Source organism: Lathyrus oleraceus, chromosome 3, assembly GCF_024323335.1.
Source record: "Lathyrus oleraceus cultivar Zhongwan6 chromosome 3, CAAS_Psat_ZW6_1.0, whole genome shotgun sequence".
NCBI lineage: Eukaryota > Viridiplantae > Streptophyta > Magnoliopsida > Fabales > Fabaceae > Lathyrus > Lathyrus oleraceus.
Window position 1 is genome coordinate 232,906,796 of NC_066581.1, and position 15,409 is coordinate 232,922,204.

Genomic DNA, 15,409 nt, shown 5'->3' on the forward strand with positions numbered 1-15,409 from the left:
AACAAAAATTTAATGACCGGTCCGATCGAAACGTCCCCCCTGTTCCACATCCAGATGCATTAGCTTGTCTCTGAGGTCTCCCACAATTTTCCTGAGGTGTTTAGGGTCTTTGTGTGCTGACCTGATCGAATGATGGCTGGTGTGAAGGTCCGACGGAAGTTCCAGCGATATTTGACAGATGTGTCATCATTTGTTCCTAATATCCAGAGGGGCTCTGGTCAACGACGCTTCCGTAATGGAGTTCGGTGCCCATGTCATCGTAGTTAGGTCTATGGGGTTGGGTGGATTGCGGATAATATAGTTGCCAAATTGGGACATTGAATCATTTTGGGAACGAAGCAATGGTTCCTAGGGCGTACTATAGTTAAACAATGATTGTGTATTTTGGTGATGGGATGTTTGAGTGATCATTGGTGGGGGGGCTACGATGAAGTGGTCCGTATGAATCATCTGGGATATAGACGGTTGTGGTTGAAGCGTATGGTTATTGGTAGGTAGGGTTTGATTCTTGGTTTTGTGGTTGGGTGGGTGACATGAATGGATTGCGACGTTGGGTGGTTGGTTGTTGGGTGGATGGCATGAATGGGTTGCAAGGTTGGGTGTTTGGTTGTTGTGTATATGTGGTAGGTTGATGTTGTGAGGTTGGTTGTTGGGTTTGGGTGGTTTGACATTGGTGTTGGGCGGAGAATTGTTGTGGGGCGTACGATGACGAAGCTAGTTGGCGTGGATCCATCAAATACCGCGGCTCAAACACAAATTGTTAAGTTATTACCGACCTAAACCATGCCATATATTATTGAGTTGGTCTTGCACCATGGATGAATGGTTCATTTAAGATGTGTTGTCGTTGATTCCTCCATTGACGACACATCTCTTTTGCAAAGTCTCTCCAGTATGAATAATCCCATTAGGAATCAACTCTTTTTTGATGCCAATTCCCTAAACACGTGGGAGGTTCTGGAACCTGTTGTTGCATGCCGACTGCAGTTTGACCTGGTCACTCTGGTGCATTTCCACAGTAGTGAATCGGATAATCGATGTCTTTGCTGTCCAAACTGCAGCATCGTCATGGTTGACATCATGATCAAAACCCATATATGACCTCCAAATAAACTGTAAGACAATACAAAACGATTAGATGATAAATAATTTGATAAGTATTTTAAAATTAAAATATAGTTGTGTAGGAGTATTACATCGTCAGGTCCAATATGATCCAATAGATTGTGATAGACTACAACAGTGTGTTTCAGACCCCTATTGTAGTTCATCCCCCTTACTGACCACCTTAGATAAAAAAAATTGAAAAATATTATTTACAGTTAATTGTAATATAAAATATAATTAATTAAATGGTAAAGTGTTACACTTACTTTGTTGCAAACGAGAACAATAATGGGTTCTCGTTTATCGGGGCGAGTGACGACATTCTTGACCAACCCCATGCTTGTAGCAAATACGCACATGAAAAAAGCGTACAAGTATTCTTTTTTGCAGTTTTACACATTGCACTATATAGATGGGCCAACACAACTGAACCCCAACTATATGTGCTTACCTTATTAATATTGCGTAACAACACAACCGAGATCTTGGTTGATTCAATGGTGAACGTTGATGAGGAAGAGGAGTCATTAACAACTAGTCATGTATATTGTCCACCTCAACACATGACAAGGTTGAATTTGGGTTCCGATGAACCTTCATCAGATATACGATACAATCCTTATGTGAAAATACAAGGATCTTTGAAACAAGGAGACACGTTTCACATAAAAGAGGATTGTGTAAAAGCCAACAAAAAATTTCACATGCAACTATCAGCTGATTTCAGAGTTGATAGAATAAATGCATTGAGATACAAAATTTATTGTTCAAATGCACATTGCCTTTTTAAGTTGTCAGTTTTGTATCGGAAGAGGAGCGCTTCTTGGGAGATTGGATCCATGGGTCCAGTTCACACATGCATGCTGACAAACCCAATGCAAGATCATCGGAAACTAAGCTCTCAGCTAATATGCAATGAAATATTGTCTGTCATTGGCGATAATCCGTCGTTAAAGGTGAGTACAATAATCTTGCATATTAGGGCAGAGTATCAATACACTCCATCATATAGGAAGGCATGGATAGGTAGGACAAAGGCTGTTGAAAAGGTGATTGGCAATTGAGAGGAGTCTTACAAACAACTTTCAAAATACCTATTGGATCTAAAACAGTATGCTCCAGGTACTATTGTCAAGTTGGAAACTTTGCCCGCGTATAGACCAGACGGGACGTGTGCTATTGGAAATGGAATATTCCACCGTCTCTTCTGAGCGTATCAACCATGCATCATGAGTTTTTCTTTCAATAAACCTAGTATACAAATTGATGGTACATGATTGTACGGGAAATGCAAAGGAACGTTACTGATGGTAGTGGCACAAGATGGCAACAACAACATTTTTCCAATCGCCTTTGCCCTTGTTGAAGGGGAGATTGCTGAGGGATGGAGTTTTTTCCTAAAAAATCTCCGATTGCACATTGCACCACAACCTAACTTATGTTTGATCTCCGATAGACACCCTTCAATCATCAGTGTATATAATAACATTGATAATGGCTCGCAAGATCCTCCTTTGATGCATGTCTTCTGTATTAGACATATTGCTCAGAATTTCATGCGGGAAATCAAAGACAAGACGTTATGGAAGAAGGTTGTCAACGCAGGTTAGCATTATCAAAACCTTCTTTCAAACACTACTGCGAAGAAATAAGATTGACAAACGCGGATGCAGTACGGTGGATCGACAGTATTCCATTGGAGAAATGGACCAGGGCATACGACAACGGTCAACGTTGGGGCCACATGACAACAAATCTTGTGGAAGCAATGAACTCTGTCTTTAAAGGCATCTGTAACCTACCTATAACCGCTTTGGTGCAGGCAACATATTTCAGGCTAGGGGTGCTATTTGAGAGCAGATGTTCTAAATGGAGTTTAATGTCGCAATCTGGGCAGTTGTTTAGTGATGCTTCAATGAAATTCATTAGACATGAAGCTGCCAAAGCAAACACACATGTGGTCACGGTGTTTGACCGCACTAAAGGTTGATATAGTGTTGCCGAGTCCATGGATCACAATGAGGGCATGCCAATGGGACAATACAAAGTCGAACTAGATAGAGGTTGATGCGACTGCGGAAAGTTCCAAGCCTTTCGTACACCTTGCTCCCATATCAATGCGGCATGTTCAAAGGTTCGAATGAATCCATCATACTTGCTATCTGACGTTTACAAAGTCACCAGCCTATCAAATGTTTATAAAATTAGTTTTTCCATAGTAGCAAAAGAGGATTACTGGCCAGAATATCAAGGGGACATCGTCTGACACAACGAAGTTATGCGAAGGAAGAAAAAGGGTCACCCAAACAGCACCCGCATTCGAACCGAAATGGATACAGCGAACAAAATGGTTAGATTATGTAGTTCATGCCGTCAGCCAGGTCACAATCGTACTAACTGTCCGAGTGTTGGAACGAGCACAACCAGATAAATTCACATGTACCTCTGTTGCAATATATGAAAAACTAAATTTATTTTATATTTTACGTTTGTGACAAAAATACCATTACATAAACAATAACACAAACAATTAAAATAACTAGAATACAAGAGCTATGCGATTACAACTATCAAAACTATTTTGAACATGTAACGCATCATCCTACGAACGTCTTGGTCAGTCTTAATATCCACCCATTCACGTACTTCTCCATTTTGGTTGAACGTGGACACAAGCCATTGTATTCTTCTAATCCTTTCACCATCTCCAATTTCTCCATCTAACAAACTGTTCAACGTCCAATTAAGACGTTCAAACGAATCTGTATTCCAGAGACGAATCTTTATCGGAGACGCAACAACGGAAAATATTAAATTGATATTTTGCTTGTGAATGTATTCAGACATGGTTAAAACACAAAAACTTGAAGGATAATGGAGTTGAAAGAGAGAAAATATGGTAGTAGGGGAAGATTTTATGTGAAAAATATTGCATCCAAGGCGAGGTATTTATAGGGAGGAGGTATAAAATGCATGCGCCAAGAGGCTACGCGCCCAACATGGCAGCACATGCAGACGCCAGATGCATTGGCGCCTCCTCTTAAGGCACCATGCAGGCGCCAGGGACATTGACGCCTGCCTCCTCATGAGGCCCAATGCAGGCGCCAAATGTCTTGGACGCATCGATCCATATGGGATGCGCCGGTTCATTTGACGCATCCTCTTTTAAATGTTGTTATTTTAGAATTTTTTTGAAAAATTTATTATTTTAAAATTATTTTTGAAAAAGTTAGTTATTTAAAAAAAAATCCATAAATTAATATTATTCTATAAATAAGACTAGATAAGGTATTATTACTAAAGAGATATTCAATCCCAAAACTTTTTATTTTTATCAACCACTTCTTTAAGATAAAGTTATTTTTTATTTATTTATTGAAGAATTACTATATTTGAACTACATATAATCCAAATACATTAATGTTTTCCTTAATCTAAAAATTAAGACTTTCCTCTTTATTTAAGAAATTTAATGTTTTAAATTCATTAACTAATCAATATATAATTATACTGTTCAGATATATTTAATGCTAAATAAATTTAAATAATATATTTTTTTTTAATATTATTAATTTGCTTTCTATTTTATTTTATTAAGTTAAAACAAAATAAAAAAATCAGTCAAACTACATTTTTTAAAAGTATAAAAAAAAAAAAACAAGAGATGTGAACAGTGAAGGTTTCGTTTAAGTGAGATTGCGACTGCAACTGCATGTAAAGATGTATGTAACAACTTGAGCGAAGCAGCTCCAATGTTTGCTCCTTTCCTTTTTCTAAAATAAAATTATTGTGTTTTTTCAATTTCCCTTCAATGAACGTTAATTGCATTTTCTTCCTGCATTATTGAAAACACGCGCACATGAAAAACCCACCCCAACATTCCTTTTTATTATTATTATTTCTTTCTGTTATAACTATAATTTGTTTTTTAATATAAAAAAATAGTGATAATGGTATCGATATCGACATTTGCCGATACCGTTTTATTGCGGCCATATTACTCTATTGAAATTTTTTGTTTCTTCTGCCACATTCTTAGTACTCCCTCTGTCTCAATATATCCCATGTTGAAGTGCTTATCTATGTTATTTTGGATTAAGACTCTGCTTTTGTTGTTGTTGTTTCAGTTCTAGATTGCAGATTTCAGTTCATTTTGATGCAATGGGAGTGTTTGAAAGTTTCACCCTTTCAGATTGGTGTTATAGTAATCAGCATTGTTTGGAACTAGCAAAAAGGAATATGAGTAGTACAAGGGAGACAGCTTCTTTCACATTAGGATTAATAAGTGTTATTGTTTGGGTTGTTGCTGAGATTCCTCAAATTATCACAAACTACAAAGCCAAATCTACTGATGGTCTATCTCTCACTTTCTTGATCACATGGATCATTGGGTATGTTATTTTTTTATTGAGATTTTCTAAGCTGATTGCGTTTTTCTTATCTGATTCGGTTTAGATAACAAATATATCATAATTTTTGTCCGTAAAGTAATCACTTTCTCCCGGGGTTTACCGGTTGGTGAAGGTTTGGGACCTGAGAGTGTGCTTCTCTCAAGGTTTCAAGTCTGAATCCCGCTAGGTGCTAACAATACCCGTGTTGGACAAATCCATACAGTTGCTTTGGCTTTGGCTTTAACAGGAGCCCAGCAAGTGGACGGTGGGATTGGTCCCCTTGGATTAGTCGGTCGCAACGACAGATAATTCGCAGTCCCTAAAGTATATTAAATTCGCCAATTTAGTCTCTGCTGTTAATATGTTAGAGATGACAAGATGATTTTTCATATACTTTGGAGACTAAATTATCGGATTCATATTTATGTGCTACTTTGTAAGTGTATATACTTTAGGGACTAAACTTGATAGAGAATGATACTTTAGGAACAAACTGATGGTGTTTGTTCTTAAATAATTGATTACTAACTATGCTGTTTTTTCTGTTTGTCTGTTTTGTTGGTCTATTTGAACCATTAACACCCCTTGGTACTTGATACAATCTATTCAACGTTGACGCGATGCGTTTCATCCTATCTGCGGGTGCAATCAACATAGACATATCTGTCCTAGTCAACTAGCATCGCTCGGCTACTTTTTTCATTCACTATTTTGATACAGCTTATTTATGTACTGCAGAGATCTATTCAACCTATTTGGGTGCATATTGGAACCTGCAACAGTGAGTGTCTCTCTAATGCTTTGAATATTCAAGTAGTTTGCTCCTTAAGTTTTATGAGCTATCTTTAAAGTTTTCTATTCTTTACGGTATTCATATTGGACTTTGTAATATATTGACATATGCCGATACGTAATTGGTGATACTCAAAATTAATATAAGGGTATGTTTATTGACTTGTTTTATTTCTTTATGCAGCTTCCAACTCAATTATATATGGCAGTGGTAAGGACTCTAGCTGAAGAGTGGTGAGTTATAGTACCTAGGATGTTACCTTTTTACTGATGTATTGATATGCAGCTGTATACCTTTGTAACTGTTTCACTTGGTTCACAATCCATTTACTATGGGTACATATATCCCCAATCGCAAGACAAGAGACAGCTCAAGGTGCAAATTCGTATCCCTATGCTGAGATGAGATTCATTCATTAAACTCAAATTGTGCAATACAATATTTTCATCTGTATTTTGTCATTGCATGAATGAGCAGGTTGAGACACCAACAAAAGCTGGACATGTAGAAAAAGTCAGTGATGCTGAACAGAGTCATGAAGTTGATGATTTCAGTCTGAGTTCTCCTATTCCTCTTCCAGCACGCCTTCCAAGCATATCTACTGGAAGAGAATTATTCTACCAGTATTAAACCTTTCTCTTTAAATCTGTTCAAAATTTAGTTTCCGGCTTAAAATACATTTATCTTCAATCTTGTAGGACTACTTAGAAATTATGATGGTTAATATTTGGCTTATACCGGCTTCCAGTTTGAGGACAAGCTTATCATGTCCTCTTGAAATTACTATTTATGCATAGCCTGTGCTTTACATTACATAGAAACAATGGTTTACTAGGATATTTTGGGCGTCTACCCTGATCAGTTCTAGGGGTTCAATATCCTTCATTTTGGGAATTAACATAAGAATGCATTGGTACTTGCTCAAACTACTGTTCTCATCCTGCTGATATCCCAATATGTTTAAACAAAGAAAAAAGTTTAATAATCCATTTATTTCTTTGAAAGGCTGCGTTGACATCACGTTAGTCTGAAAATTAAGTGACATTATTAGTCCCTCAGTAATAGAAATTGACATAAAGAAACATCCTTTTGTGCACAAACCGTGAAATTAAGGACTAAATTAATTTCATTTCCTATTATTGGGCCACTAAATTGATGTCAACTTCTTGTGATTGAGGGGCTGATTTGATGCCATTTTTTATTTATTGTCGGACTAAGTTGATGCCACTTTCATAAGACGATTAAAATAATGTCACGCTCCATCTTCTTGGAAGAGGAAGGTTGCAGAGAGTGACGATGAAGGTTGCAGAAAGTGAAGATGATAGCAAATTCTTGCATCATGTCCTATCTTGAAGGAAATCTGACACTGAATGTGAGTCCTACCTCCGTTTCTACCACCACTATCTCTAAAGTTGCTGAATCTACCTCCACGAACACCATGAGACCCATCAGATTGTTGTGAAAACTCTTGACTTGTAACTTGCGACTGAGCTTCTTGAGAGGCTATCAAGTCAGAGTTAGGCAGAGGTGTCATATTGCCTTGCGTAAGATTCACATATAGAGGTTCACGAATTGGAGTGCAATTTTCCATATCTAGCGTAGCTTCATGTGGTAGAAGCATCGTTTCAGCAACAATCATTGGACATAGATCATCACGATACCGAATGATAGACATTAAGGCTTGATATTCAGTTAGAAGTCCATCGAGAATCGTCTCCAACTGATCACGATGCGAGATTGGATCTCCAATTGAATCAAGAATGTCTGCGATTGCTGAATGTGGCCCGGGTACTGTGCATTGGCGCAATCTCCTTTTTTACACTTGAGTTCGTAGCGAAGTTGGCGCGATTTTGCATAGATTTGCTTTCTCTGAAGCTGATTTGTGGCTCTCCAGATTTCATGTGCGTGGACGCATCTAACAACTCTAGGAAGAACTGAATCTGAGAGAGTTGTGAGCAGCCATGTGAAAAGGAGAGAATCCTCTTGTTGCTATGACAGATACTCTGGATTTTCAATGTCTGAGATGTGATCTTCAACTGAGAGGTATCTTGGAAGAATCTCTGGATCCGCAAGATGAGGATGAAGCTCGTGGATGCGAATGATTCCTGCAACTTGCAGTTTCTAAGAAAGAAATTTTTTGTCATCGAGCTTGATGCTGATGTGTTAGCAAAAGTCTTGAAAATGTTCTTCGAAGTAGATCATCTTACGATGGAAAATATTGTTCATTTTCGGTGGAAGGCATGGACATGGATCATAGGCTCATGATACTATAATATAGAAAAGAAGATGGTGAATGGGTATTCATCTTTAGTTTGTTTGAAGTGAAAGAAGTTGAAATTTTGTTATTGAATTGAACAGAAAAAGTAAAGATCAGTTACAATGAATAGCTAGCTTGCTATTTATAGAATGCTTGAGTTGAACTGAGTGTAACTGACTCAGTGACAACTCAGCATGAGGTTGTTATAACAACCTTCTAGAGTTTTCTAACTACTTCCTATTGTAAATTGGGTTTGTTAATTGAATAAAAAACAGTTACTGCTACTATACTCTAGTTAGCCCTGCTTTCTCAATATTTCGTAAAGTTCTTTGTATACTCATTTATGTTTTGAATTCATTAGGTCAGCAAGATCTCTGACCATGACTCATACACCAACATCAGGATCCCTCTTAGCCCAAAGAATGTCACCTAATTCTCCTTTTCTAGATTCTATGAAAGAGAACTTGCTTGGTACAGCTTTTGCCAGACAATCTGCCCCGTCTTTGAAGATCAAGTCTACTCTATGTTTGGTAAGCATCTTGTTCTACTACTACTTTATATATGATTATGACATTGTTAGCATTTAAATCTAATTGCATCTAGGCTTTATTCAGGTGTCCACATTAAGTTTTTTTGGTGTTATCAATCTCTATAAATCACTAGATAAAGGAATTAATCCCATGGTTGCAAACCCAAGACAACAATTTGTGGTTTATGTTGGAAGAAAGCTTTTTCAGGTAATACAAGTCACAACTCGGTTACCTATGTTACAAAATCAATCATTGTACTTGAATATTCGCCGGCATGTTTATAATTTTCTTTATGTATCCTGTAAGAAATTGGAATAACTTGATCAGCAGCTGCTTTTTTTTCTATTTCACTGGTTCCTTCTAATTACATAATGAAAACTAACCCTCTCCTAGTTACCTTTCCTTTCCAGATGAATGCATGATTTTTAACTTCTTTTAATTTACCACTATAAATCCTGCAATGTTGCATGGTATTAGTTTATTGGTGTTAAAGAAACAAGAAAACGAGGTATGCAATTATGGGAATGTTATGTTGGATGAGCGGGGCAGACAAGACAAGACATGATTAGAAATAAGTAATTAGAGATAAAGTCAGGATAACTGTCATTAAGGAAAAAGGTAATCTTTGATTTAGGCATGCATGGGGGGACTCATGGAAGAACCATTATGGTGGGTAGGCCAAACAGAGGATAGTTAAAGGAGACCAAAGAAAACTATAGGTCAAACCATTAAGAGAGATCTAGAAATGGTCGATCTAAGATATGTTCCATTCCACATCAAGATATTATGACATCGTCTAATCCATGTAACGTACACCACCTCCTGAGAAAAAAGCTTTGATGTCATCTAATGAGAAAAAGCTTTGGTTGTTCTTCTACTTTTGTTTTGGTCAATTTGATGATCAGATATAAATCAAAGATAAACCTTTCCATGTACTTTGCCCACTATTCCCTTCCTGTTACATGGTTTTGTCCTACATCCTGATGCCCTTCCAGAGCTATGCCTTCTGCTCCAGTTGGTAACTTGGTTCGTGACTGTTTTATTTATGTTAAAACTTTCAACCATTTTAAAACAAATATAAAATTAAATATTATTTGCGGTATTTATCATAAATTCCTGCTGAAATTTCAGGTTAGTGGGGATCAATTGTTGGAAAATGGTGCATCAGGAAACAGTAGCATTGGAACTTTCCTTGGTTGGGCAATGACATTTCTATATTTGAGTGGAAGGATGCCTCAAATTTGGTTAAATGTGAGTTTTATTATATATTTACTTTCCAGTAGCTTAGCATGTACTGCACAGAAAAATGTGGTTACATGATATAAGTCTATTCATTGTTGAACTCGTAATGGAGTGTAGTCATTTATCGCATCATTTTATAGCCTGTTATAGTTGAAAAACTCAGTCATTTACTAAGCTTCATTTTCTAGTAGATCACACACTTCAACTGGTTGTTTATATTAATGCATGTCTCAATTTTGCAGATCAGAAGGGGACATGCTGAGGTCAGGGGCTCTAACTATAAAGCTGCGATCCGTTATAAATTCTGTTTTTGTTTATCATTAGCAACTTTAAATCCCTTCACCAGATTTTATTTCTAGTAGTACGAAGCATTATTCATGCTTAAAGAGAAGAGTTTGAAGTTTTTTATGATTTGTAGGGCCTGAATCCTTTGATGTTTCTCTTTGCTTTAATTGGGAATGCCACTTACGTTGCAAGGTAAGCTTCTGCTTCATAATTCACATTATCTTCTCTGTTTTAAGTATCGGGTGATCGGCACCAAAGTAACTTTTGCCAATCGAAAATACAGAAAATGTGTGAAATTATCACTTGTATTTAATGAGCCTGTACTTTATCTTTTTATGCAGCATACTTGTGAGCAGCTTGAATTGGTCAACAATCAGACCAAATCTACCATGGCTGGTAGATGCAGGAGGCTGTGTCCTTCTTGATTTTTTTGTATCCTTTTGATTTTATATATTTATCTTCTATCAAATTATTCTTGCTAGAGAAAATTTGATTCTACATAGCTTAAGTTATATGTAGGATCAGCAAAGATAGCCTTGGAGTTTCGCGTATTAACTTGAAAAGTTGTGCAATTATTTTCAGAGGCTCTTAGACCGAATTATCTATAACAGAATTGCTGCCTAATACATAACTGCTTCTGATAATATATAAATGTTGCCTAATAACATATGTCTACCTTAACATCTGTTTTAGATTTTAATGCAGTTTTTATATTTTCGCTGCCGAACCTCCCCGGACCTGTAAATAAATATAAACATCAGACAGCTTCTTTTTGCGGAGGAAACAAGAATATTCAGGTTCCGTACTCTCTCCTGTATGTATATGCCGATACCACACATATTCATTAAACCCGGATAAAAATGGCTATTGCTCATGAAACAGAATCTACACATTACTATGAATTTCTCCCTAGGGTGCAATCATATTCTGATTAATAATGTTGTCTTCCATGGTTATTTTTCATTTCAGTTGATCATAAATATTGGTGATTTTCTCCAATTTCATACAGATCTGGATTATTTCATAAAGCTGACTGACATGATGTATTTCAATCTCCACCAAGTTGGCCTAGATTTGTGAGCTTGAAGCTGAATTGATGAATGGTGATACCTGCTTAATTGTAAGATCATTGGTCTGGTGGCCAGAAAAACAAGAGGAAGTGGTTATGTTAATTTGAATTGGCAATTTTGTTTGAGGTTGATGCTACCATTTTTCATTCCTTTTTGCTTGCTGTCACCCTGAGAATTTTCCACATGATATTATTGATGCCATTTATAAAGACATTATTCTTCAATTTTATACATCGTGTAGTCTCTAGTAGAAGTGAATAATAAATTTAGTATTTATCTGTATTCATAGTCTACAAGATGTTCTGAGGTAGCATTAAGCCTGGGAAGCTTTACCCTTGGGCTTCAGTGGCACCATTAGACCCTCGACGGCATAATACAATATACACCGATGCATCACGGCCGAGTTCTAGATCATATACGCGCTTCCCTGCCGCATATTCACCCATAAGTTGATAGGATCTTTCTGATTGATCCATTGCAACACAGATATCATCACTACCTGCTCAAATCCAAGTTAAAACAAGTGATATCAAGATTCACATTTCAATTTTGTTTCGGATTTATATACAACTCGCATGGATCATATATGCTACACAACATTACATGGTTCGAATTACTCACATGCAGCTAACTCTATCTGTGTCTTGTAGATAAAATCCAGAACTGCTGAAATATCTTTCTCGAACATAAGAAACGGTCCGTTAGAGAATTCCATCTTTCGCAGTTTACATAATCCCTCTCCCAACTCCATCATAGCTCCTTTATGATTCTAAACTCAGCACATCAACATAATCCAAATAAAATCATCTACTGAACAAATGGAAATTAATAAAAAGACGCGAGTAATATTCAAAACCTGATTGAAGAGGTGATGAAACCCAACTGCACATTGCAATATGCCATGAATTAATGTTCTTGATGGCTCTTCAGCATTGTGCCAGAGGGATTCAAGGTAGTCATGACATTTGTAGTACTCTCCACCATTAAATAGAGTCACTGCTTCATCAAAGCTGTGCTCTTCTTCATCTTCATCTTCTTCTTTAGCGAAATACCTGTATGAAACAACAAAGAGGTTGGAGTTGCTGGTTTTGAGGTTTAGGTGCTGCTTTGAATGAGTCAGTGGATTGAAAGAGGGTGAAGCAAGAGTGATGGGGTTGAATTGAGGAAGATGAAGGCATGGATGACAGAGTTTGGATGAGATATGGTAGATAGTTTTGTGGAAAGAAGAAGAAGATGGAAGAAGAGCCATAGATGATGAATGGCGAGAAAAGCTCTCTCTTTTAGCCATATTTTCATTCTTTTTTTTTTATGTGGTGAGAGTGGAAGTTTGTGACTAACAAGAAAAAGAAAGGCTTTCTTGCACACTTAAAATTAAAATTTATGTATGGCTCCAAAACAAACAGAAAAGATTTATGATACCTTACTTTTTCTTCTGAGAAAATTACACAACATGTCATTTAATTTAAAGAAAAAAAATTCTTGATGACATGAAGAATGAAATATTTTATAACTTTGTAAATTGAGCAATGAAGAGTTTTTTCTATAAGTGTCTTTAGTTAAATCACATTATATAGATCGTGACAAAAGTTTTATTTTAATCTTAGTCCATATACTTTATTTTACATTAAAGAAGTTCATTAATAATTATGTCAAAAACTCAATAAATAAATAGTAGAATTTTTATAGTTAATGCAAAATTTGTGTGCTAAAATACGTCCGTACAAAGTCAATTAGTCCAAATAGAATGAGCCAAAAAATCTAAAAGTTTAAATAAGGAGATTAAAAGACTAAATTTAAATGAGAGATTAAAATATTACAAATTTTAAAATAAATGGACTAAAGGGCATTTATGTTTAAATAAAATTGGATTTTGAGACTCAATAGAGAGACATATTTATAATTTAACTTAATATAAAATTTTCAAAAATAATTTAAGATATTTGATTTTATAGTTAAATAACTAAATATATTATTTTATTATAAAGTGTTCTAATGGATTTTAAAAATATTAAAGTCCAATTTTAAAATTGAAATTTTTATGTTTAAAACTAGTTATCAAACCAAAAATTGGTTATAAAGCTAGCTAGTGATATAATCAATCTATAATCGATTTTGAGAAAATAAATCTAGTTATGATAATTGGTTTTAATATCAAGTTATAACAAATAGATTATTAATGGTTATGGATGTTAGTGCAACAAAGCAATTACACAAATAATGAAGGCTAACTAACTAACTTTTAAATGGTAATTTAAATTACAATAAATTTACCATCCTCAATTCAAGTTATCTAAAAATATCACGTTAAACTTATTCAAAAGTATCAATCTTGGTTGCTTTAGTGAACAAGCATGTCGATTACTTTTCACTTGAGCAACGTACCACTTTCAACACTTCCTTGATAACTTCCTCTCTAAGAAAATAAAATCTTAATTCAATGTGCTTACCTCTACTATGTAGCACAAAGTTTCTTGCTTATTTAGTTACATATTTTCCGTCTAAGAAAAAGATCATATGCTTTCTCATTTCTATTTCGAGCTTCTTAAAAACTGAGGCTTGCCATGTTGCTTGACAGAAAGCTAGCGAGTTTGCTATGTACTCCGATTTACAGGAAGACAATGCGATTACTGGTTACTTTTTAGAGCACCATGATATTGGAGCATTGTAGAACTTGAACAAGTAGTCCAATATGCTTTTCTTGTCTTGTTTATCTCCACATCAATCTGCATCCAAGAAATCAATTGAATCCATACAAGCCTGACTTAAATTTACAGAGAATGTCACTCCATAGCTTAATGTTCCTTTGATATAACTCGTGATTCATTTTTCTGCAAGAAAATGTGAGGTTCTAGGCTCAATCACGAACCTACTAATGGTTCCAAATGCATATAGGATATATGGTCTATTGTGACATAAATACCTAAAGGATCTTGTGATTTATTGAGCAAAGTTGGAGTTACCAGCTCTTGATTTGTATTCTTCTCAAGTTTAAAATTGGTTTCTATAAGGGTTGGTGTTAAATTGCACTTAACATGTTTAATCTTTGTAGCACATTTAAGGCACAACTCCTTTGATGTTTGACCAAACATTTTCTTGTTTTAACGAATTCCATCCCTAGGAAGTAAGTCAATTTTCCAAGATCAGTCATTTCAAATTCAATCATCATTTGCTCTTTGAACTTTGTAACGTCAACTATGTTGACACCGTTGATTAACAAAACATCCACATTGGCAAATTATCAAGATTCTTGAGTTCTTCACATACACACCATATTCTAAGGCATACTTCATAAACTTTTGGTGTACTAGGAATCCATTTATCCTCTTATTCAAGGCTCTAGGGGCTTGATTAAGTCCATATAGAGCCTTGTAGAACTTGAATACCATTTCTTCTTTGCCTTTGATTTCAATGCCTAAAGGTTGTATCACATATACAACTTCTTCAGTAGGTCCATTCAACAAAGTGAATTTCACATCTAAATGAAATAGAGGAGAACCTCATCCATATGAAATGACCACAATTATCCTTATAGTCTGAATCCTTGCAACATGTACTATACTTCGTTATAATCCAAACCATATTTCTACACAATGCCTATTGTAACTAGTATGCTTTTATGCTTGGATGTCTCTCCATTTGGCTTCAACTTCAACACCCATTTCACATCTATGGCTCCTTAGTTTACTAGAAACTTTGTAAGCTCTTAAGTGTTATTCTTTTCTATGACCTTCAAT

General features: G+C 35.8%; 2 protein-coding genes across 3 annotated transcripts; one reads left to right on the forward strand and one right to left on the reverse strand.

Moving 5' to 3' along the window:
- The first annotated feature begins 5,151 nt into the window (after positions 1-5,151).
- LOC127126519 (seven transmembrane protein 1) lies at positions 5,152-11,904 on the forward strand. Of its 2 annotated transcripts, none has more exons than XM_051055452.1 (13): positions 5,152-5,498; positions 6,237-6,279; positions 6,475-6,501; positions 6,577-6,666; positions 6,769-6,914; positions 8,910-9,078; positions 9,163-9,285; positions 10,210-10,329; positions 10,563-10,583; positions 10,739-10,797; positions 10,947-11,037; positions 11,299-11,402; positions 11,575-11,904. In XM_051055452.1, the coding sequence occupies exons 1-12, from the start codon at positions 5,269-5,271 to the stop codon at positions 11,347-11,349; spliced, it is 1,170 nt and encodes a 389-aa protein (XP_050911409.1). In that variant the 5' UTR covers positions 5,152-5,268; the 3' UTR covers positions 11,350-11,402; positions 11,575-11,904. The 2 variants fall into 2 exon arrangements, with proteins under 2 accessions (XP_050911409.1, XP_050911408.1); XM_051055451.1 differs by having other exon boundaries at positions 11,615-11,904.
- LOC127126522 (uncharacterized) lies at positions 11,851-13,002 on the reverse strand. Its single transcript, XM_051055457.1, has 3 exons — positions 12,532-13,002; positions 12,297-12,444; positions 11,851-12,174 (listed from the first exon to the last, which is right to left on the reverse strand). Exons 1-3 carry the CDS (start codon positions 12,961-12,963, stop codon positions 12,005-12,007), a joined length of 750 nt encoding a protein of 249 aa, XP_050911414.1. The 5' UTR covers positions 12,964-13,002; the 3' UTR covers positions 11,851-12,004.
- Between the last annotated feature and the right edge of the window lie 2,407 nt (positions 13,003-15,409).

Coding starts and splice junctions, on each gene's coding strand:
- LOC127126519 (XM_051055452.1), top strand. CDS start 5,269: ATGGGAGTGTTTGAAAGTTTCACCCTTTCAGATTGGTGTTATAGTAAT. Junction 9,079..9,162: donor TCAAGTCTACTCTATGTTTG/GTAAGCATCTTG, acceptor GGCTTTATTCAG/GTGTCCACATTAAGTTTTTT. Junction 10,798..10,946: donor AATGCCACTTACGTTGCAAG/GTAAGCTTCTGC, acceptor CTTTTTATGCAG/CATACTTGTGAGCAGCTTGA.
- LOC127126522 (XM_051055457.1), bottom strand. CDS start 12,963: ATGGCTAAAAGAGAGAGCTTTTCTCGCCATTCATCATCTATGGCTCTT. Junction 12,445..12,531: donor TTCATCACCTCTTCAATCAG/GTTTTGAATATT, acceptor TGCTGAGTTTAG/AATCATAAAGGAGCTATGAT. Junction 12,175..12,296: donor ACAGATAGAGTTAGCTGCAT/GTGAGTAATTCG, acceptor GGATTTGAGCAG/GTAGTGATGATATCTGTGTT.